The 15,052-nt window shown below is 38.7% G+C and overlaps 1 protein-coding gene across 2 annotated transcripts in view; it reads right to left on the bottom strand.

Moving 5' to 3' along the window:
• The window catches only part of npr1a (natriuretic peptide receptor 1a), a gene marked incomplete in the record, with an annotated part of 58,543 nt that extends 47,299 nt beyond the window's left edge, over positions 1-11,244 (bottom strand). Inside the window, 2 exon segments of one of the 2 annotated variants that reach the window (XM_024298447.2) lie at positions 5,121-5,825; positions 10,650-11,244. In XM_024298447.2, coding sequence (XP_024154215.1) covers positions 5,121-5,814 — 694 coding nt within the window. 2 annotated transcript variants of the gene reach the window in all.
• Positions 11,245-15,052: the final 3,808 nt, after the last annotated feature.

Here is a 15,052-nt window from a genome sequence, read left to right as displayed (position 1 = left end):
CCCGACTTCTTCCACCTGTCTAATAGACTAACATTGGAGTTGTTCTGCTAGGGTTGTCCTTGTGAAATCCTGTGGATTGAGGCATGGTCAAGAGGATCTGCTGCAGTTCATACCAAGCATAAGAATGGGGATGAACGGTGATAGAAGCGACTGTGATGGTTGTTGACGGGCTGGTCTGAGTGTTTCAGAAAATGCTACTGGGATTTTCACCCACAACCATCTATAGGGTTTACAGTGTCAAACAAAGAGAAAATATATCGTGAGTACCGTATTTTCCGGACTATAAGTCGCTCCGGAGTATAAGTCGCACTTTTAAGAGAATAGTCCAACATTTATGAACAAATTCAACAAGCCCGACGTAACGTTGCATTTGACATCAAATGCGATTCATGCGTCAAATTCGAGTCCGCTGAATCTTTTGATGTGCGTCTAATTTAATGCTCAATGCTTGTCCAAAAATGTGTTCATAAACTAGACACTCCCATTGGAGAAGCTGTCTGAAGTTTTTAGTCTCATCGCTACATGATGGAGGCTTTGGCTGTTTATCTCGTTTAAAATACACAGAAGATACGGATGATGTTGAGAGGTTAAGTTATTTATTTTAAAGAACACAAAAGCATCTATAATCATCTCTCCATTCTGGGTTCGGGACAGCAGATTTTTGTCTTTTTCTTACGGCGATCGTTACCTTCTAGCCTGCAGGAGCTGCATCTAAATGACTGTTTTTAGCTGCTCTTCTGTCTGTTTATAACCCAGTTTGATGGCTTGTTGTCCCGCATTAGCCCAGGGAGAAAAAAATAAAAACAATAATAATAATGTCTTGATGCAAATGAGAAAAACATCATAAAATCCACGAGGAGAATGATTAGATTATCAGGAACGTTTTTTTTTTAACGTAACTTCTTCTTCTGCGTTTCTGTCAGCTGACAGCAGTAGATACTGATACACAAACCTACAGTGCCCTCTAGTGGTTGTTATTGGGAAACAACCACCAAAAGGCAACTGGTTTAAGTGGGGAAAATAACAAATATATGAGCCTATTTATGTCTAACAAAATCACATATAAGTCGCTCCTGAGTATAAGTCGCACCCTTGGAAAATCTATGAAAAAAAGCGCGACTTATAGTCCGGAAAATACAGTACTAGCAGATCTGTGATTTGTTGAGGTCAGAGGGGAATTGCCAGCTGGTAGACAACAGCTACTCAAATAACCTGGTTACAACCGAGGTCTGCAGAAGATCATCTTTGAATGTAGTCTCCAACCATGAGGGAGCAGAAGACCTCACTGAGTTCCACTCCTGTCAGCTAAGAACAAGAAACCGAGGCTACAGTTCACACAGGCTCACCAAAATTGGACAATATAAGATGGAAAAATGTGGTCTGGTCTGATGAGTGTCAATTTCTGCTGCCAGATTCAGATGGTAGATCAGAATTTGGAGTCAACAACATGAAAGCACGGATCCATCCTTGATTGGGATATTTTCTTGGCCCATTTTAGTAGCTTAGTACCAAATACTTGGGTTACAACGCTACAGCCTACCTGAGTATTGTTGCTGACCATGTCCATACCTTTATGACCACAGAGTACCATCTTCTGATGCTACTTCCAGCAGGATAAGGCTCCATGTCATAAAGCTGGAATCATCCCAGACTAGTTTCTTGAACAGTGAGTTCACTGATCTCCACATTCACCAGATCTCAATAGAACCTTTGGGATGTGGTGGAACGGGAGATCGCCATCATGGATGTTCAGCCGACAAATCTGTAGCAACTGTGGGATGCTACCATGTCCATATGGACCAAACTCTCTGAGGAATGTTTCCAGTACCTTGTTGAATCTACGTAACCATAAATTGAGGCAGTTCTGAAGGCAACCCAAGGTTTAAAGCGGCTGGTGAGGGTTATTTGATAGTTAGTCACAACAACATGGTGATGCCACTAAATTTTTGAGGACGTTTCTTAAAAAAAATGTAAAAAAAAAAAAAATGATGATTTTGCAACCATCTGAGAAGTTGTAATAAAGGTTTCTGTGACAGTTGCCATGGAGATGAAGATTTAAACCCATTCGGGTTCGACTAAAACAAAAACATCCTTTTTATTTATAAGGTGCAGATTTGCGAATGTTTCACAAAACTTTGATGCATTTGGAAAAACTAATGAGGAAGAATCAGATGGCAAAAAAACGTCCAAAATTAGCATTACAAAACAGAACTCCAAAACTATTTCAGAAATATTCCTTTGATGTATAACTCTGTAAAGGTATCAGCTTACTAACGAAGCAAAATGGCTGCTATAATGGAGTTTGACGGCTTTTCATATCGAATTTCCAGCTTTTATTTTGAAATAATCAGTACAACCACAAGTGAGAACAAGTAATAAATATTCCTTCAACATCCATCTTAAATTCACATCATTTATGCAACATGTTTTAGATTAAATACACATAAAATCTACAAAAGGATAAAGAACATTAATATTCTTTTCTGTATTAAATTACTGATCATTCTCAGATGTGCGTCAGAGAATGGCACACTGGTCGGGTCTTCGCTGCCATGCAACACTCAGCTGGATCTGATTTCAATTCAAAGCTATCGCCCCGAGGTCCGGCCGAAATGTCCTCACAATTTAGGAATGTCCTTTTAATGCAGGAATGTCGTCACTTCTGAGGCCCTAAACCAAAGTGAGTCCTCATAAAGATGGACGTAAACGAGCCCGTAAACTCAGGCGCTCACATCCCCCCGAGGTGAGTCATTAACCAGCGCGGGGTAAATCAAATAATAATTAACCATCATTTAACAAAGACAAGGACATCAAAAGAGGGAGCCAGCCAGAGAAAGGGAGGAAGAGAGACGGGAAAAAGGGAAGGTGGAATTGATAAATGAAAAAATGAAATCACATCAGCAAAATAAAAGGCATTTAGCAATTTAAGATCATCAGTTTGTGTAAATCTGGTGGATAAATAATAAAAGAGTTTTGTCATGTTTTCTACAAGACGTCTGTTGTTAATTTTTAAATAAGTGTAATTCCTGTGTGACGATCTATCCATCCATCTGTTTGTCTGTCCGTCCAGCCATCATTTATCCATCCATACATCCATCCATCATTTATCCATCCATCTACCATCCATCCAACCAACCATAATCCATCCAACCATCATCTATACATGCATCCATTCATCCATCCATCCTTCTATCCATCTATTTGTCTATCTGTCCGTCCAGCTATAATTTATCCATCTATACATCCATCATCCATCCAACCATCATCCATACATGCATCCATAATCCATCCATCCGACCATAATTCATCCATCTGTCCAACCATCATTTACTCAATCATCCATCTATCTATCATCCATCAAACCAACCATAATCCATCCATCCATCATCTATCCAACCATAATCCATCCATCCATCCATCTATCATCCATCAAACCAACCATAATCCATCCATCCATACATCCATCATCTATCCAACCATAATCCATCCATACATCCATCCATAATCCATCCATCCGACCAACATTTATCCATCTGTCCAACCATCATTTACTCAATCACCCATCCATCTATCATCCATCAAACCAACCATAATCCATCCATCCATACATCCATCATCTATCCAACCATAATCCATCTATCATCCATCCATCCAACCAACATGTATCCATCCATCCATGCATCCATCAATACATCCCTCATACATCCATTCATCCAACCAACCAACCAACCATCATTCATCTATCCATCCATCCAACCAACCAATCAACCATCATTCATCCATTCATCATCTATCCATCCAACCATCATTCATCCATTCATCATCTATCCATCCATCCATCATTTATCCATCCATCTACCATCCACCCAACCAACCATAATCCATCCAACCATCATCCATACATGCATCCATAATCCATCCATCCGACCATAATTCATCCATCTGTCCAACCATCATTTACTCAATCATCCATCCATCTATCATCCATCAAACCAACCATAATCTATCCATCCATCCATCCATCCATCCATCCATCCATCCATCATCTATCAACCATAATCCATCCATACATCCATCTATCATCCATCCATCCAACCAACAGTTATCCATCCATCCATGCATCCATCAATACATCCCTCATACATCCATTCATCCAACCAACCAACCATCATTCATCTATCCATCCATCCAACCAACCAATCAACCATCATTCATCCATTCATCATCTATCCATGCAACCATCATTTATCCATTCATCCATCCATCGGTCTATCCATCCAACCATCATTTATCCATCCATCCATCCATCCACCCAACCAACCATTATCCATATATATATATCATCCATCCAACCAACTATCATCCATCCCTCTAACGATTATTCATCCATCCATCATTAATACAGGCATCCATAATCCAACATCCATCAACCATCCATCCAACTATCATCCATCCATCATCCTTACATGCATCCATCTATGACTTTATCGATCCATGCGTCCAACTATTATCCATTCATCTACCAACCATCATCCATCCATGCTTCTATCCATCCAACAACCAAATCAAAATTCAAACCACTGATTTTAAAATAAAGGGTAACCAAACAGGGAAGTTGGAGCCTGACTCCACCCACAGCTGAAATTTGAAAATCCAGTCAGAAGGGTGGAGACAGGAGTCTTGGTGGGTGACTGTTATCATTATTGAAGCTGCAGATCACGACTTGGGACTTAAATGGTTTGACAAATCACGAAATTTTACTGTAATACCTCATTTCAACCTGTAAGGGGCAGCACACTGACAGTTTTAGACTATTGTTTTTCATTTATTTTTAATTTGTTGTGGACCAATAGCCAGCACTTTTAAACACCATTTATAGAGGTCAACAGCCAAAAAAAGGTTGATTTAGGGTTTGGTACCCTTTAAAGATTTAGACTTTAGAATAAATAAAACTAATGAGTCAGAGACTAATAGAGATGGTAAAGTGTGTAACTTGTTGATGGACCTCCTGGACAGCAGAGTCATCACAGACAGATGTGAAGCAGGGAAAGATACAGATTCCATCATTAAAACCTCAACACTGAGTTAGAAGCCAGAATGAGAAAACGATAGAATCTGACCTCGGCCGTTCTTTTGGATGATTTGGACCACGTCCTTGTAGTTCACGTCGCTCTCTATGAAGTAGTCGAAGACGGAGATGTTGTGTTTCCTCAGCAGCGTGTACAACCCCTCAATGGCGAAGTAGCACGTCCGCTCGTCGTTGTCGTCCTTGCTCTCGCTGTAGATGAGCATGGCGTGGTGGTGCCATCCGAACGTCTCCTGGATCTTCAGGCTCAACTCGCCCAGCTTCTTGTGCGTGGGCCCCGTGTTGGTGACCGCCGCAAACGTGCTGAAGCCGTCGGCGCGAGCCCCGGCCGTCACCATGGGAACGTCCCAGTGGGTGGTGAAGCGAGCGACGGGCGATGAGGAGTAGTCACATCCAGGCCCGATGAAGGCCCATGGGTCGTGGGACAGTTTCAGGTCCACGGCGACCAGCGGCGCCGCAGAGTCGGAGCAAAAGCCTTCCCGGTTCTCGGAGCTGCCGTGAACCAGCTGGAGCTTCAGGCCTGGAAGCAGGTGAGGGTCCGAGTTCACACTGTCCACGGCTCGGTATAGCGCCGGCGCCACTCGAGGCCAAGCCCACGGATAGTCTGTGTTGGTGAGGGGCAAGATGGCAGCTAAGGTGACGTTCTGAAGATCATCTGTGGTGTTGTCACTGGAAGGAGAAGCCTCCGCTAATTGGAGCAGGAGCAAGGTGAAGAACCAGGAAACCATGATGACAAGTGCTGCAGAGAAAAACACAAGTCTAAAGTTGAGGAGATACTTTAACCTGTGCGCGAGAAAGACTGATCCTTGGAGAAATCAGCTCTAAATATAAACATCCCGATGCGTCTTTTATATACTACGCCTGGGAATGAAATAGTGTCAGACAAGCGGCAGAGAAACCCGCAGCATAAATCAGCTCCATCTGCTCATAAATCTGTCTGTGTTGTTGAGGAACAACCTTGGATATGGTTACACAATCAGTCAGACAAGTGAAAGGCATAAAAAAACACATCTCACGTAAAAGTTTAATGGCCTTTTCTTTAAATAAAACGTTTTCCCTCCAATATAAAACTGTCCTGTGTTTAAAATAGCTCCATATAAAGTGAACAATCTTGTATACTTTGTATGTCTTTTAAATTACACTATCTGGCACAAGGGTCAAGCAAGTTCCTCTAGAACACATGTGATAAAGTCAAGGCCCGGGGGCCGGATCCGGCCCTCCTGATCATTTTATTGTTATTGATGGCCCGATGATATCTTGCATTTATTTTAAACTTGATTAATTTTGACAAAATACATTTTTTATGGAGAGTAAAATATTGAAAGTGATTTAAGATTCATAATTATGTTAAAAAGTTACAGTTTTTAAGTTTTAAAAAAATGGGCACTATGCTAGCTTTTTGGACAGTTTTGGAATTTACAAGTTTTTTTAGGCTATTTTGGAGTTTAGCTAATATTTCAGCTACATTCTTATATCTTTTGGGTAATTTAGGCTTTTTAAAAAAGTTTTTAGGCTCTTTTGGGGTTTAGCTAATATTTTCACGCCATTTGTTTTGGCAAATTTTGGCTTTTTCCGTTTTTTACGTCTATTTTGAGGTTTAGCTACTTTTTTAAGCTACACGCTAGCTGTTTAGGCTAACCCAAGTATTTTTTTCAGGCTAATTTGGCATTTAGCTAATATTTTAGCTGGATATCAGCTTCAGCATTCTCAGCTATCTGCTTCAGTGTTTTCAGCTATCAGTTTCAGCATTTTCAGCTATCAGTTTCAGCGTTTTCAGCTATCAGCTTTAGCATTTTCAGCTATCATACTAGCATCTTCAGTGGACAAATTCAGCCTACAGCATTCACGTTAGCATTATCACAGGTAATGCTATATATCTAGTTCATAATCATGTTAAAAAGTTACATTTTTAAAGTTGTAAAGTTTATAAATGTAGTTTTAGAATGTTCAATAAATGTTTATCCTGTTCGGCCTGTGACTAAACATGTGTTTTGGATTTTGGCTCTCTACCGACTGATCTTGACACCCCTGATCTAGAACAACCTGGATAACATGTCTAGTCTTCTAGAATTAAACACTCGAGCATCAGTTTTTCAATAATTGCATTCTTCTCCTTTCAATTTAATCTACATTACAGAAACAACTGACGGGTTCTGGTGAAGATGATCAGAACTCTGTGGGATCCATAAACTGTTACCTATTAGCTCCATGAGTTTGTGAAGCTCCACAGACATGGAACTAAAGTCCACCACGAGCTGTTAGTGGTAATTGCTGGTTAAACACCGGTTTGACCGTGTTTACTCCTTTAAGTAATGACTAAACACTTTCCAGTGAACTGACACGTGCAGAATGACGAGCATCTCATCCGTGAATTGGTCAACCAGTCCGTCAGGTCAAGTTCTTTCCATAAAGAGGAACAGGGAACGGCGGGAAATCAAACAAATGCTTTTAAAACTGAAACAAGAGGGGTTTGTCGTTCTGAAATGTCCATCTTGTTTTTGGACTCGGCAAGAAGAATTTCACCGACTTTATGGACACATAATTGGGAACAGTGTTGCTTCTGTTCATTAGTTGGTGGATTCTAGATAAGAAGAAAAGGATATAAGCTAGCTTAAATTCACATTTGTAGGCACTAAAAATTTAAGTGTCCTTTTAGTTGAATGCAAGGCATGTCCTGATTATACCTCAGTCACAACTGTCCTTACTGTTGGGCCATCTGCGGACAAAAAATTGGCAAACCTGTCAGGAGAATGCAGGTGGCCTGGATGAAATTTTAAGATCGTAGACCGCTTAGTGAACTTGTAGAGCGAAAATATTCACGATCCAATCAACAGGTCAGAGTGAACACTTGTACAACACTCAAGGGTGAGCACGGATTAAGTAAGTGAGACACAAGCTTATTGTAGAGTTTTTTCAATTTTCTTCAAAATGTCCGTTATTATGGGTTTAAGAAAATATCGATTCAGTTAAATATCGCGATACATGATTTTTCCGATATTTGTATCAATTTCAAATGCTGCCAAAATGATATTTAATTAATTATTTAGATTAATTGGCGTTTTGGGTGTCCCCAACTCATCGTTTTTTGACATGCTGGATGTTCCCATTAAAAACTGGGTCCTGAATCTCCAGGCCATGGATCAGAACTGGTCCAGTACCGGGATGGGGAACGCATGATACCCTAACCCATTACCAGTTCTCTAACTCCAACCTGGTACAGCGTCCAGTTCCGTTAGGGTACTGGTACTGGGTTTGGTTACCGGTACTGGACGAGTCAAGAGGACCAATCTGAGTCCAGTATTGCATCAGGTTCCGAGGGTTGCAGACCCTTGATTTTACAAACAGCCAGCACGTCTAAAAACGATGAGTTAGGGACACCCAAAATGTCAAAAAGTGACCCAGAGGGGATGAGAATGTGTGGGTCAGTAAGGACTCAGTACGCCCACCTTACTAATAACTGGAGTGTGGCGTAAGGACACGGTACGACAGCATCACCCCAATGTCGAAAGTACGTGTAACTTCCAATATCCTTACAAATACTTCACAATACATTTACCACACTGACAACAACGGTACATTCCAGTTTCAGGACCCTTGTGCTATCCTTGGAATGATGACATTGGGACTGGGGTCATCTGGACCCCACAAGACAGTGCACTGAACTTTTTTTTCCCCAATGATTTTTGATTTTTTACGTGGCAAACATGAATTCCTGTCCTCCTTCATTTACATTGGAATGAATAACACGTCAGTTGTTCAGGGAGTTTATTAAAATGGACATGTTGCTGCTACAACATTATAATTGAAATGTCTACAGCATCTCAGAGAGGATGCTGCTGGCATGTCGCTGGAGGAAACTCCAGATTACTTCAGTAAAGATTCAATTTTATTGACTAAATGTAACTTTACTTCACCCAGAACCCCTCTTTGATTATTCATGTAGTTTTATCTATTACCAAAACTTCATATTTATTGATAAGGATCATGACTGTTACACATAGTTTTGTGTTTATCCTCTAAGATCCAAACGGGTCGTAACAGATGATTTCAGTCTGGATCTGCTGGAGGTTTCTTCTCTTCTACTCAGCACACTTAAATTACCCCTTAATCCCTGGAATGTTATCTGTTGGTCATTTATTAGACTATTTTTAAATAAAAGTCAGCCCTATTATAGTAATTTGGAATTTTTAGTAATGAATTAGAATAATTTGGATTCTATTGATATTTGTGCAAAAATTATCCACCTGAACCTGTTAGGATAATTAAGTATTTGCACATTAAAACGTTAATTTACATTTGTAGAAGTTTAAAAGGTTTTGCTAAATATTATTGCATAAATATGGACTTTTTCTTTTAAAGGCATCCATACAAATGAAAAATGAATAAATCAGGTTTTAATACATTTTTAAAATATTTTAGGTAGTTATGAGTTAGTGTCCCACCTTTGGATTTTTTTAAGAAAAAACAATTTAAAATAAGTTAATATCCAATAAATATTTATGCTTTATCTTTTATTTTTACAAAACTACACTGGTTCTGACCCTCGAAAGGAACATAGTTTTGATTATTCTAATGTAAAAACCTAAATGTCACTTCAGAAATCAACATCTTCAAAGGAAAAAAAGAAGAAATTACTTCAAACATTCCTAGAAATGCAGGTTTCAGTTATTAATAATTAGCTTTTGAGGAGGTTTTGTTGAATTCATGCATAATTAACTTAAGCATGACAGGAGGGCATACAAAGTCATGCATGTGTGTGTGTGTTTAGGTACGGTTCCTGTAATGTGTGTTGGATGTGTGTGCCATTGTTCTCATGCAGCCTTCATCTTATATAAGTGTCGTTGTTGCGAAACAGCAGCAGCAGAGACTCACAGTTGCTGCGAAATAGAACATAAATAATAGTTTTAATGAATTTTCTGTTCAATTTCACTGAATAATGTTAGAGTGAAGCAGAAAAAAACAAATAAATCTCAATTAAATTGTGTTTTTTAATGAGGTAGAGAATCTATATTAATATTTTTTTTATTTTTTCCTTAAAAAAATATGTTTATCATTATACAACTGATTTGAATATATTCATATATGCTTCTGAAAATGAAAAAGACATTAAAAAAGTACACATTCTAATTTCTTTTCAATTTTTAGAAACACATTTTTTTATTTGGATTAGCTTTTATCCAAAAAAGAAATAAATGTTGCTTTTTTTTAACAAAAACTTTAATTGATCTGTCATTACCAATTATTTACTACTAACAATTGTGTTACGGGTTAAGTTGAAACAATTTTTTATTTAAACATTTTACTTAAAATGTATGTTTTGAAATTTTTTTAAATGCAAAAGTTATATATTTTTACAATAATGAAAATTAAAATGTGTAAGTTTGTATTCGAAATTAAAAAAATGTTGATTAAATTAAGATTTTACTTAATAAAAAGTCAAAATTAAAACTTTTGGTGTTTTTGTCAACAGCCTATTTGTTAATTGGTTAATTAATAGTTGTCCAATCCCATCCATTAACACCAACAATCGGATTATTTTATTAGTTTTTATTTTTTTCAGTACCGGGTCTCTAGGTTCGGGTCGGTCCTGGTCCTCCTCCTCCACCTAGAGTCGTGACTCTGAGGCTGAAAACTTGAGGAAACTCGGCTCCTCACCTCCCGGGCTCCTCAGACCGTGGCTTCCCGCAGCTTCATGCTTCCAGCCGGCGGTTCAATTTCCTCCGCAGAGCTCGCGGAAAATACCGAAGAAGAAGAAGAAGAAACGGCGGGAGAGACGTTCCCCTCTCACCGGAGGCGCGAGCCCCGATGCTGCCGACAGGTTTCCGGTTCAGTCCTAGCCCGAGCGCGTCCCGGTAATCTTCCAGCTTCCCGGCGCGCACGGGGACACATTTTTGAAGGGGTGTGTAGAGGGCACGAGGGCAGTCATGATAACCAAGTATCCACCTGCGCATGCGCGCTCTTGTCCCTCTCTGGGGTCTACAGAGGGAATATATGAGGGTCTGCTACACTCTCTAGCAACACATTCTTTATCCTCATTAAAGCTGGACGTTATTTATAGTTAACAATTTAAATATACTCACTTAAATGGTTTATTGATCAGTTTGAGCTTGTTGAAATTTTCATTCAGGAACCTCGTGGTTCTCTGGAGCCCCCTGCTGGTTGAAGATGCAAAAACACCTTGATGTGGACAACATCAGGAAGCTTTAAACATCAACTTCTTGAATTTATTTGATTCTAATTCTGTTTAAAAGTATTGACCCCTTAACTTATGACTAAAAAAAGATGAATAAAGCATTCCCTTAGATTAGCATTTCAAGTTAGCATATTAGGCGCACAAATTAGTAGGCTATCTTGTGTGCACGAATTAGCATTTTGTTTGCACAATTTAGTATTTTGTGTGCATAAGTTAGCAATTTGGGCGCATAAATTAGTATTTTGTGGCAACAAATTAGTATGGTGTGTGCAAAAGTTAACATTTTGTCAAATCTGCATTTTTGTGCACAAGATACTATTTTGTGTGAACAAGATATTATCCTGTGTGCTAAAGTTGGCCTTTTATGGGCAACAACTGGTAATTTGTGTGCACAAATCAATATTTTGTACGCACAAACTATGGTGTGCACAAATAAGTATTTGGTGCATACAAGTTAGCATTTTATGTGCCCAAGTTAGCATTTTGTGCACACAAGTTAGTATCTTGTGCGCTAAAGTCGGCATATTATTCGCTCAAATTAGCCAATTAGTAGTTTATCTTGTACGCACAAGATAGTATTTTGTATGTACAAGTATCTAGTGGGCACAAGTTAGCATTCTCTGTGCAAAAGATACTAATTTGTGCATACAAAAGGCTAACTTGATGAAATGATTTTTTTTTTCAGTCATGTCTAGGGCTTCAAGACAGCCTGTGTATTTCCCAATGTGGCAAGCACGTTTGTAAGGAACAAGGAATTATGGGTAAAACAACAGGGCTGAGTGTGCAAATTTAATCGAATAAATGTATCGATTAAAGATCCAATTAAATGAAAACTGTGGTTTTAGTGGTTTGAACATGATCTTGAAACGTTTTTTTTTCTCATAATAGTGATAAAGAAAATTAATATTAAAATGGCATTTCTGAGTATTTCTTTATTCAAAATGTGCTGAATCAGAAGCAAATGAAAAAATTCAATTTCAACCTAAAGTTTATAGTTTTTACGTACAACGGTGGGCCACAAGCTCCCTGCTCTGCTCCATTCTGATGCACCCACTTGTAAACAAGTAGAGATCCATGTTCATCTTCCTTGTCCGGGCTGGAATCTGGCTACATAACGGGGTGGCAGAGACATGCCACAAAGTGAGACTCCTACAAAGAGGACCAACAAGTTCTGCAGGACAATGTGGCCAATGGATCTTTGTCCAAACAATCTTGACAAAACTTCACACCACCTTTCTATGTTCTCACTGAGCTGCCAAAGGTCCTGCCATGACTATTTTTGCTGCTGTCCCTAACACCTGCACAAGAACCTAAAAATTAGTCCATATTCTGCCTTTAGTTGTTGAATCACAATTTAGAGAAGTTCCGATTGAAGAACATCTCTAGGTGGAGGTAGTGTGACGGTGAGGAGATGCTAGGCTGTTGAGATTCTCCCACGCGTTACTGGGAAGTGGACTGTTAAAATGCTAATGTGTCTTGTTTCCATCAGTTTTGGACCCCGCTAGGGTTGCTGTATCCCAGAGTCATTGGGCAAAAAGGCGCTGTACACTACTTACTAATGCTACCACAAATGATTATTTTGATAGTCGACTAATCAACGATCACTTTTACCGATTAGTCGACTAGTCGGGTTATGTGGAAACTTGATCTAACTGCGATAATGCTAGTGTGAATGCTGTAAGCTGAATTTGGCCGCTGAAGATACTAGTGACGATAGCTGAAGAAAATTGATAGCTAAAAACGCTAAAGCTGGTAGCCAGCTAAAATATTAGTTAAATGCAGAATTACCCTAAAAAATAAAAAAGTCTAAGTTAGCCAAAACAGCTAGCATGTAGCTGAAATATTAGCTAAATAACAAATTAGCCTAAAAAACTTTAAAAAAAAGCTTAAGTTAGCCAAAACAGCTAGCATATAGCTAAAATATTAGCGAAATTCCAAAACATCTTAAAAAAACGGAACAAATCCTAAGTTAGCCAAAACAGCTAGCATGTAGCTGAAGTATTAGCTAGACATCAAAATATCCTAAAAAACCTTAAAAAATGCCAAAATAGTCCAAAAAGCTAACAGAATGTCATTATTATTATTATTCTAAGGGCTGTGAACATTAACGCATTAACGCACGCAATTAATAAAAAAAAAAAAAGAATTAATGCGTTAATATTAATTTATCAAATTTATCAAAGAAACAGTCCTTGGCTTTAACTCGGCCGTTCAGGCTTCCACAAAATAAATATTAAATGTTTTTTAGTACTTCATTCTTGCAATTTTTTTTAGTTTAGATCACTTTTTCACAAAAAGTGGACTATTTGATCCATGGTTCAATGCCATATTGTACAAATACATTTTACCTGGTAAAACATTGTGATTAATCGTGATTAATCACAACACAAAATTGCGATTAATAAGATTATTATTATTATTTTGTTATCGACTGACAGCACTAATTAAAAATAAATGTTCTAAATGTAGAGTTTTATGTGTGATTTCATGTTTTGATTATTTGCAGATAATAAGTGGTCGGTAAATAGTGTAACTGTAATAAAAAATGATTGCGATTAATTTTTTCAAGGTTTGCGATTAATTAGTAAATTTTTTTAATCGATTCCCGGACCTAGTTATTCTAAATTGTCCCTTAGGTGTAACTATGAGAGTGGGTTGTAATGTGATCCTGCGATGGACTGGTAAACCATCCAAGATATACCTCGCCTCCACTCAGCAGTAGCTAGGATAGGCTCCAGCAACCCCTATGAAGCAGGTTTAGAAAATAGTCGGGTCGTGAGATTACATCACAAAATTACATTTTCATTAAATTTTAATATTTAAATATCTGTATCTCGCTAAAAAGAGATCTAACCACAAACTAAAGGAGTTTCCCAGACGGTGCTATCGACAAAAGCTTTGACATCAGTCGGTGTGTTGTTGTTGTTGATAAAGTTAATATACAACACAGTTGCGCACACAGGACCCGCATAGTGAGAGTGTGTTTTAACAGGATACACCCGGTGGACCAGGAAGCCACTTAGTAACACACACAAACTCTCCCTCTCTGTACCTCTTCCTGGAAATGATCACCACCCACACACAAAAACACACACACACACGAACACACACACGCATTCCCCGTTCTCCTCCCTGACTCTCCTATTAATGAAAACAGTTATTTGTGAGCCAATGTTTCTCTTGTCTGACTAATAAGAGCACCTCAGCTGAAGACAGAAGATCAGAGGAAGTCAGCCGACTTTGAGTCCTCAAGTTAGTTATCAACAATCAGAAAAGTACCTAAATAGTCCTGTCTGTCAAATTATCAAACACAAGCAGAAAAGAAACACTTTTAGAGCCCTAATTTTTGGAAGAAAACACCTTTATATTTGCGAAACCTCTCAGAGTTCTTGGGTCCTCCATGTTCCAGACCAGCCGAGAAAATCCCCTCCAGAGGGCGATTGTTCTACTTTGTGGTCTCCACCCTGTAGGACATCCCTGGAACAAGTCCCCAGAGAGGAGTCCAGGAGACGTCTGAAAGGAACAAAAGGCCCTAACTGGCCCCTCTCGATGTTCAGGACTCCTGGTAGACTGAGCTCCTCACCTCCAAGAGAGCGTCCAGCCAAATGTCCCCTTCAAAACATGTAAAAAAACATGGAATATAAGATGTTTTTCCTTGTTTTATGTGAAAATGTTTATCAATGGAATTGTCTTGATAAGATTTCTTAAAATAAGTAAAGAAACTAAATCTTAAAAACACTTCCATTGGAAGAAGTCTTAAAATAAATCTCTTT

Source organism: Oryzias melastigma, linkage group LG11 (assembly GCF_002922805.2).
Source record: "Oryzias melastigma strain HK-1 linkage group LG11, ASM292280v2, whole genome shotgun sequence".
Taxonomy (NCBI): Eukaryota; Metazoa; Chordata; class Actinopteri; order Beloniformes; family Adrianichthyidae; genus Oryzias; species Oryzias melastigma.
The sequence above is the reverse complement of the archived record's forward strand: the minus strand, read 5'-3'. Positions and strand labels throughout refer to the sequence as shown.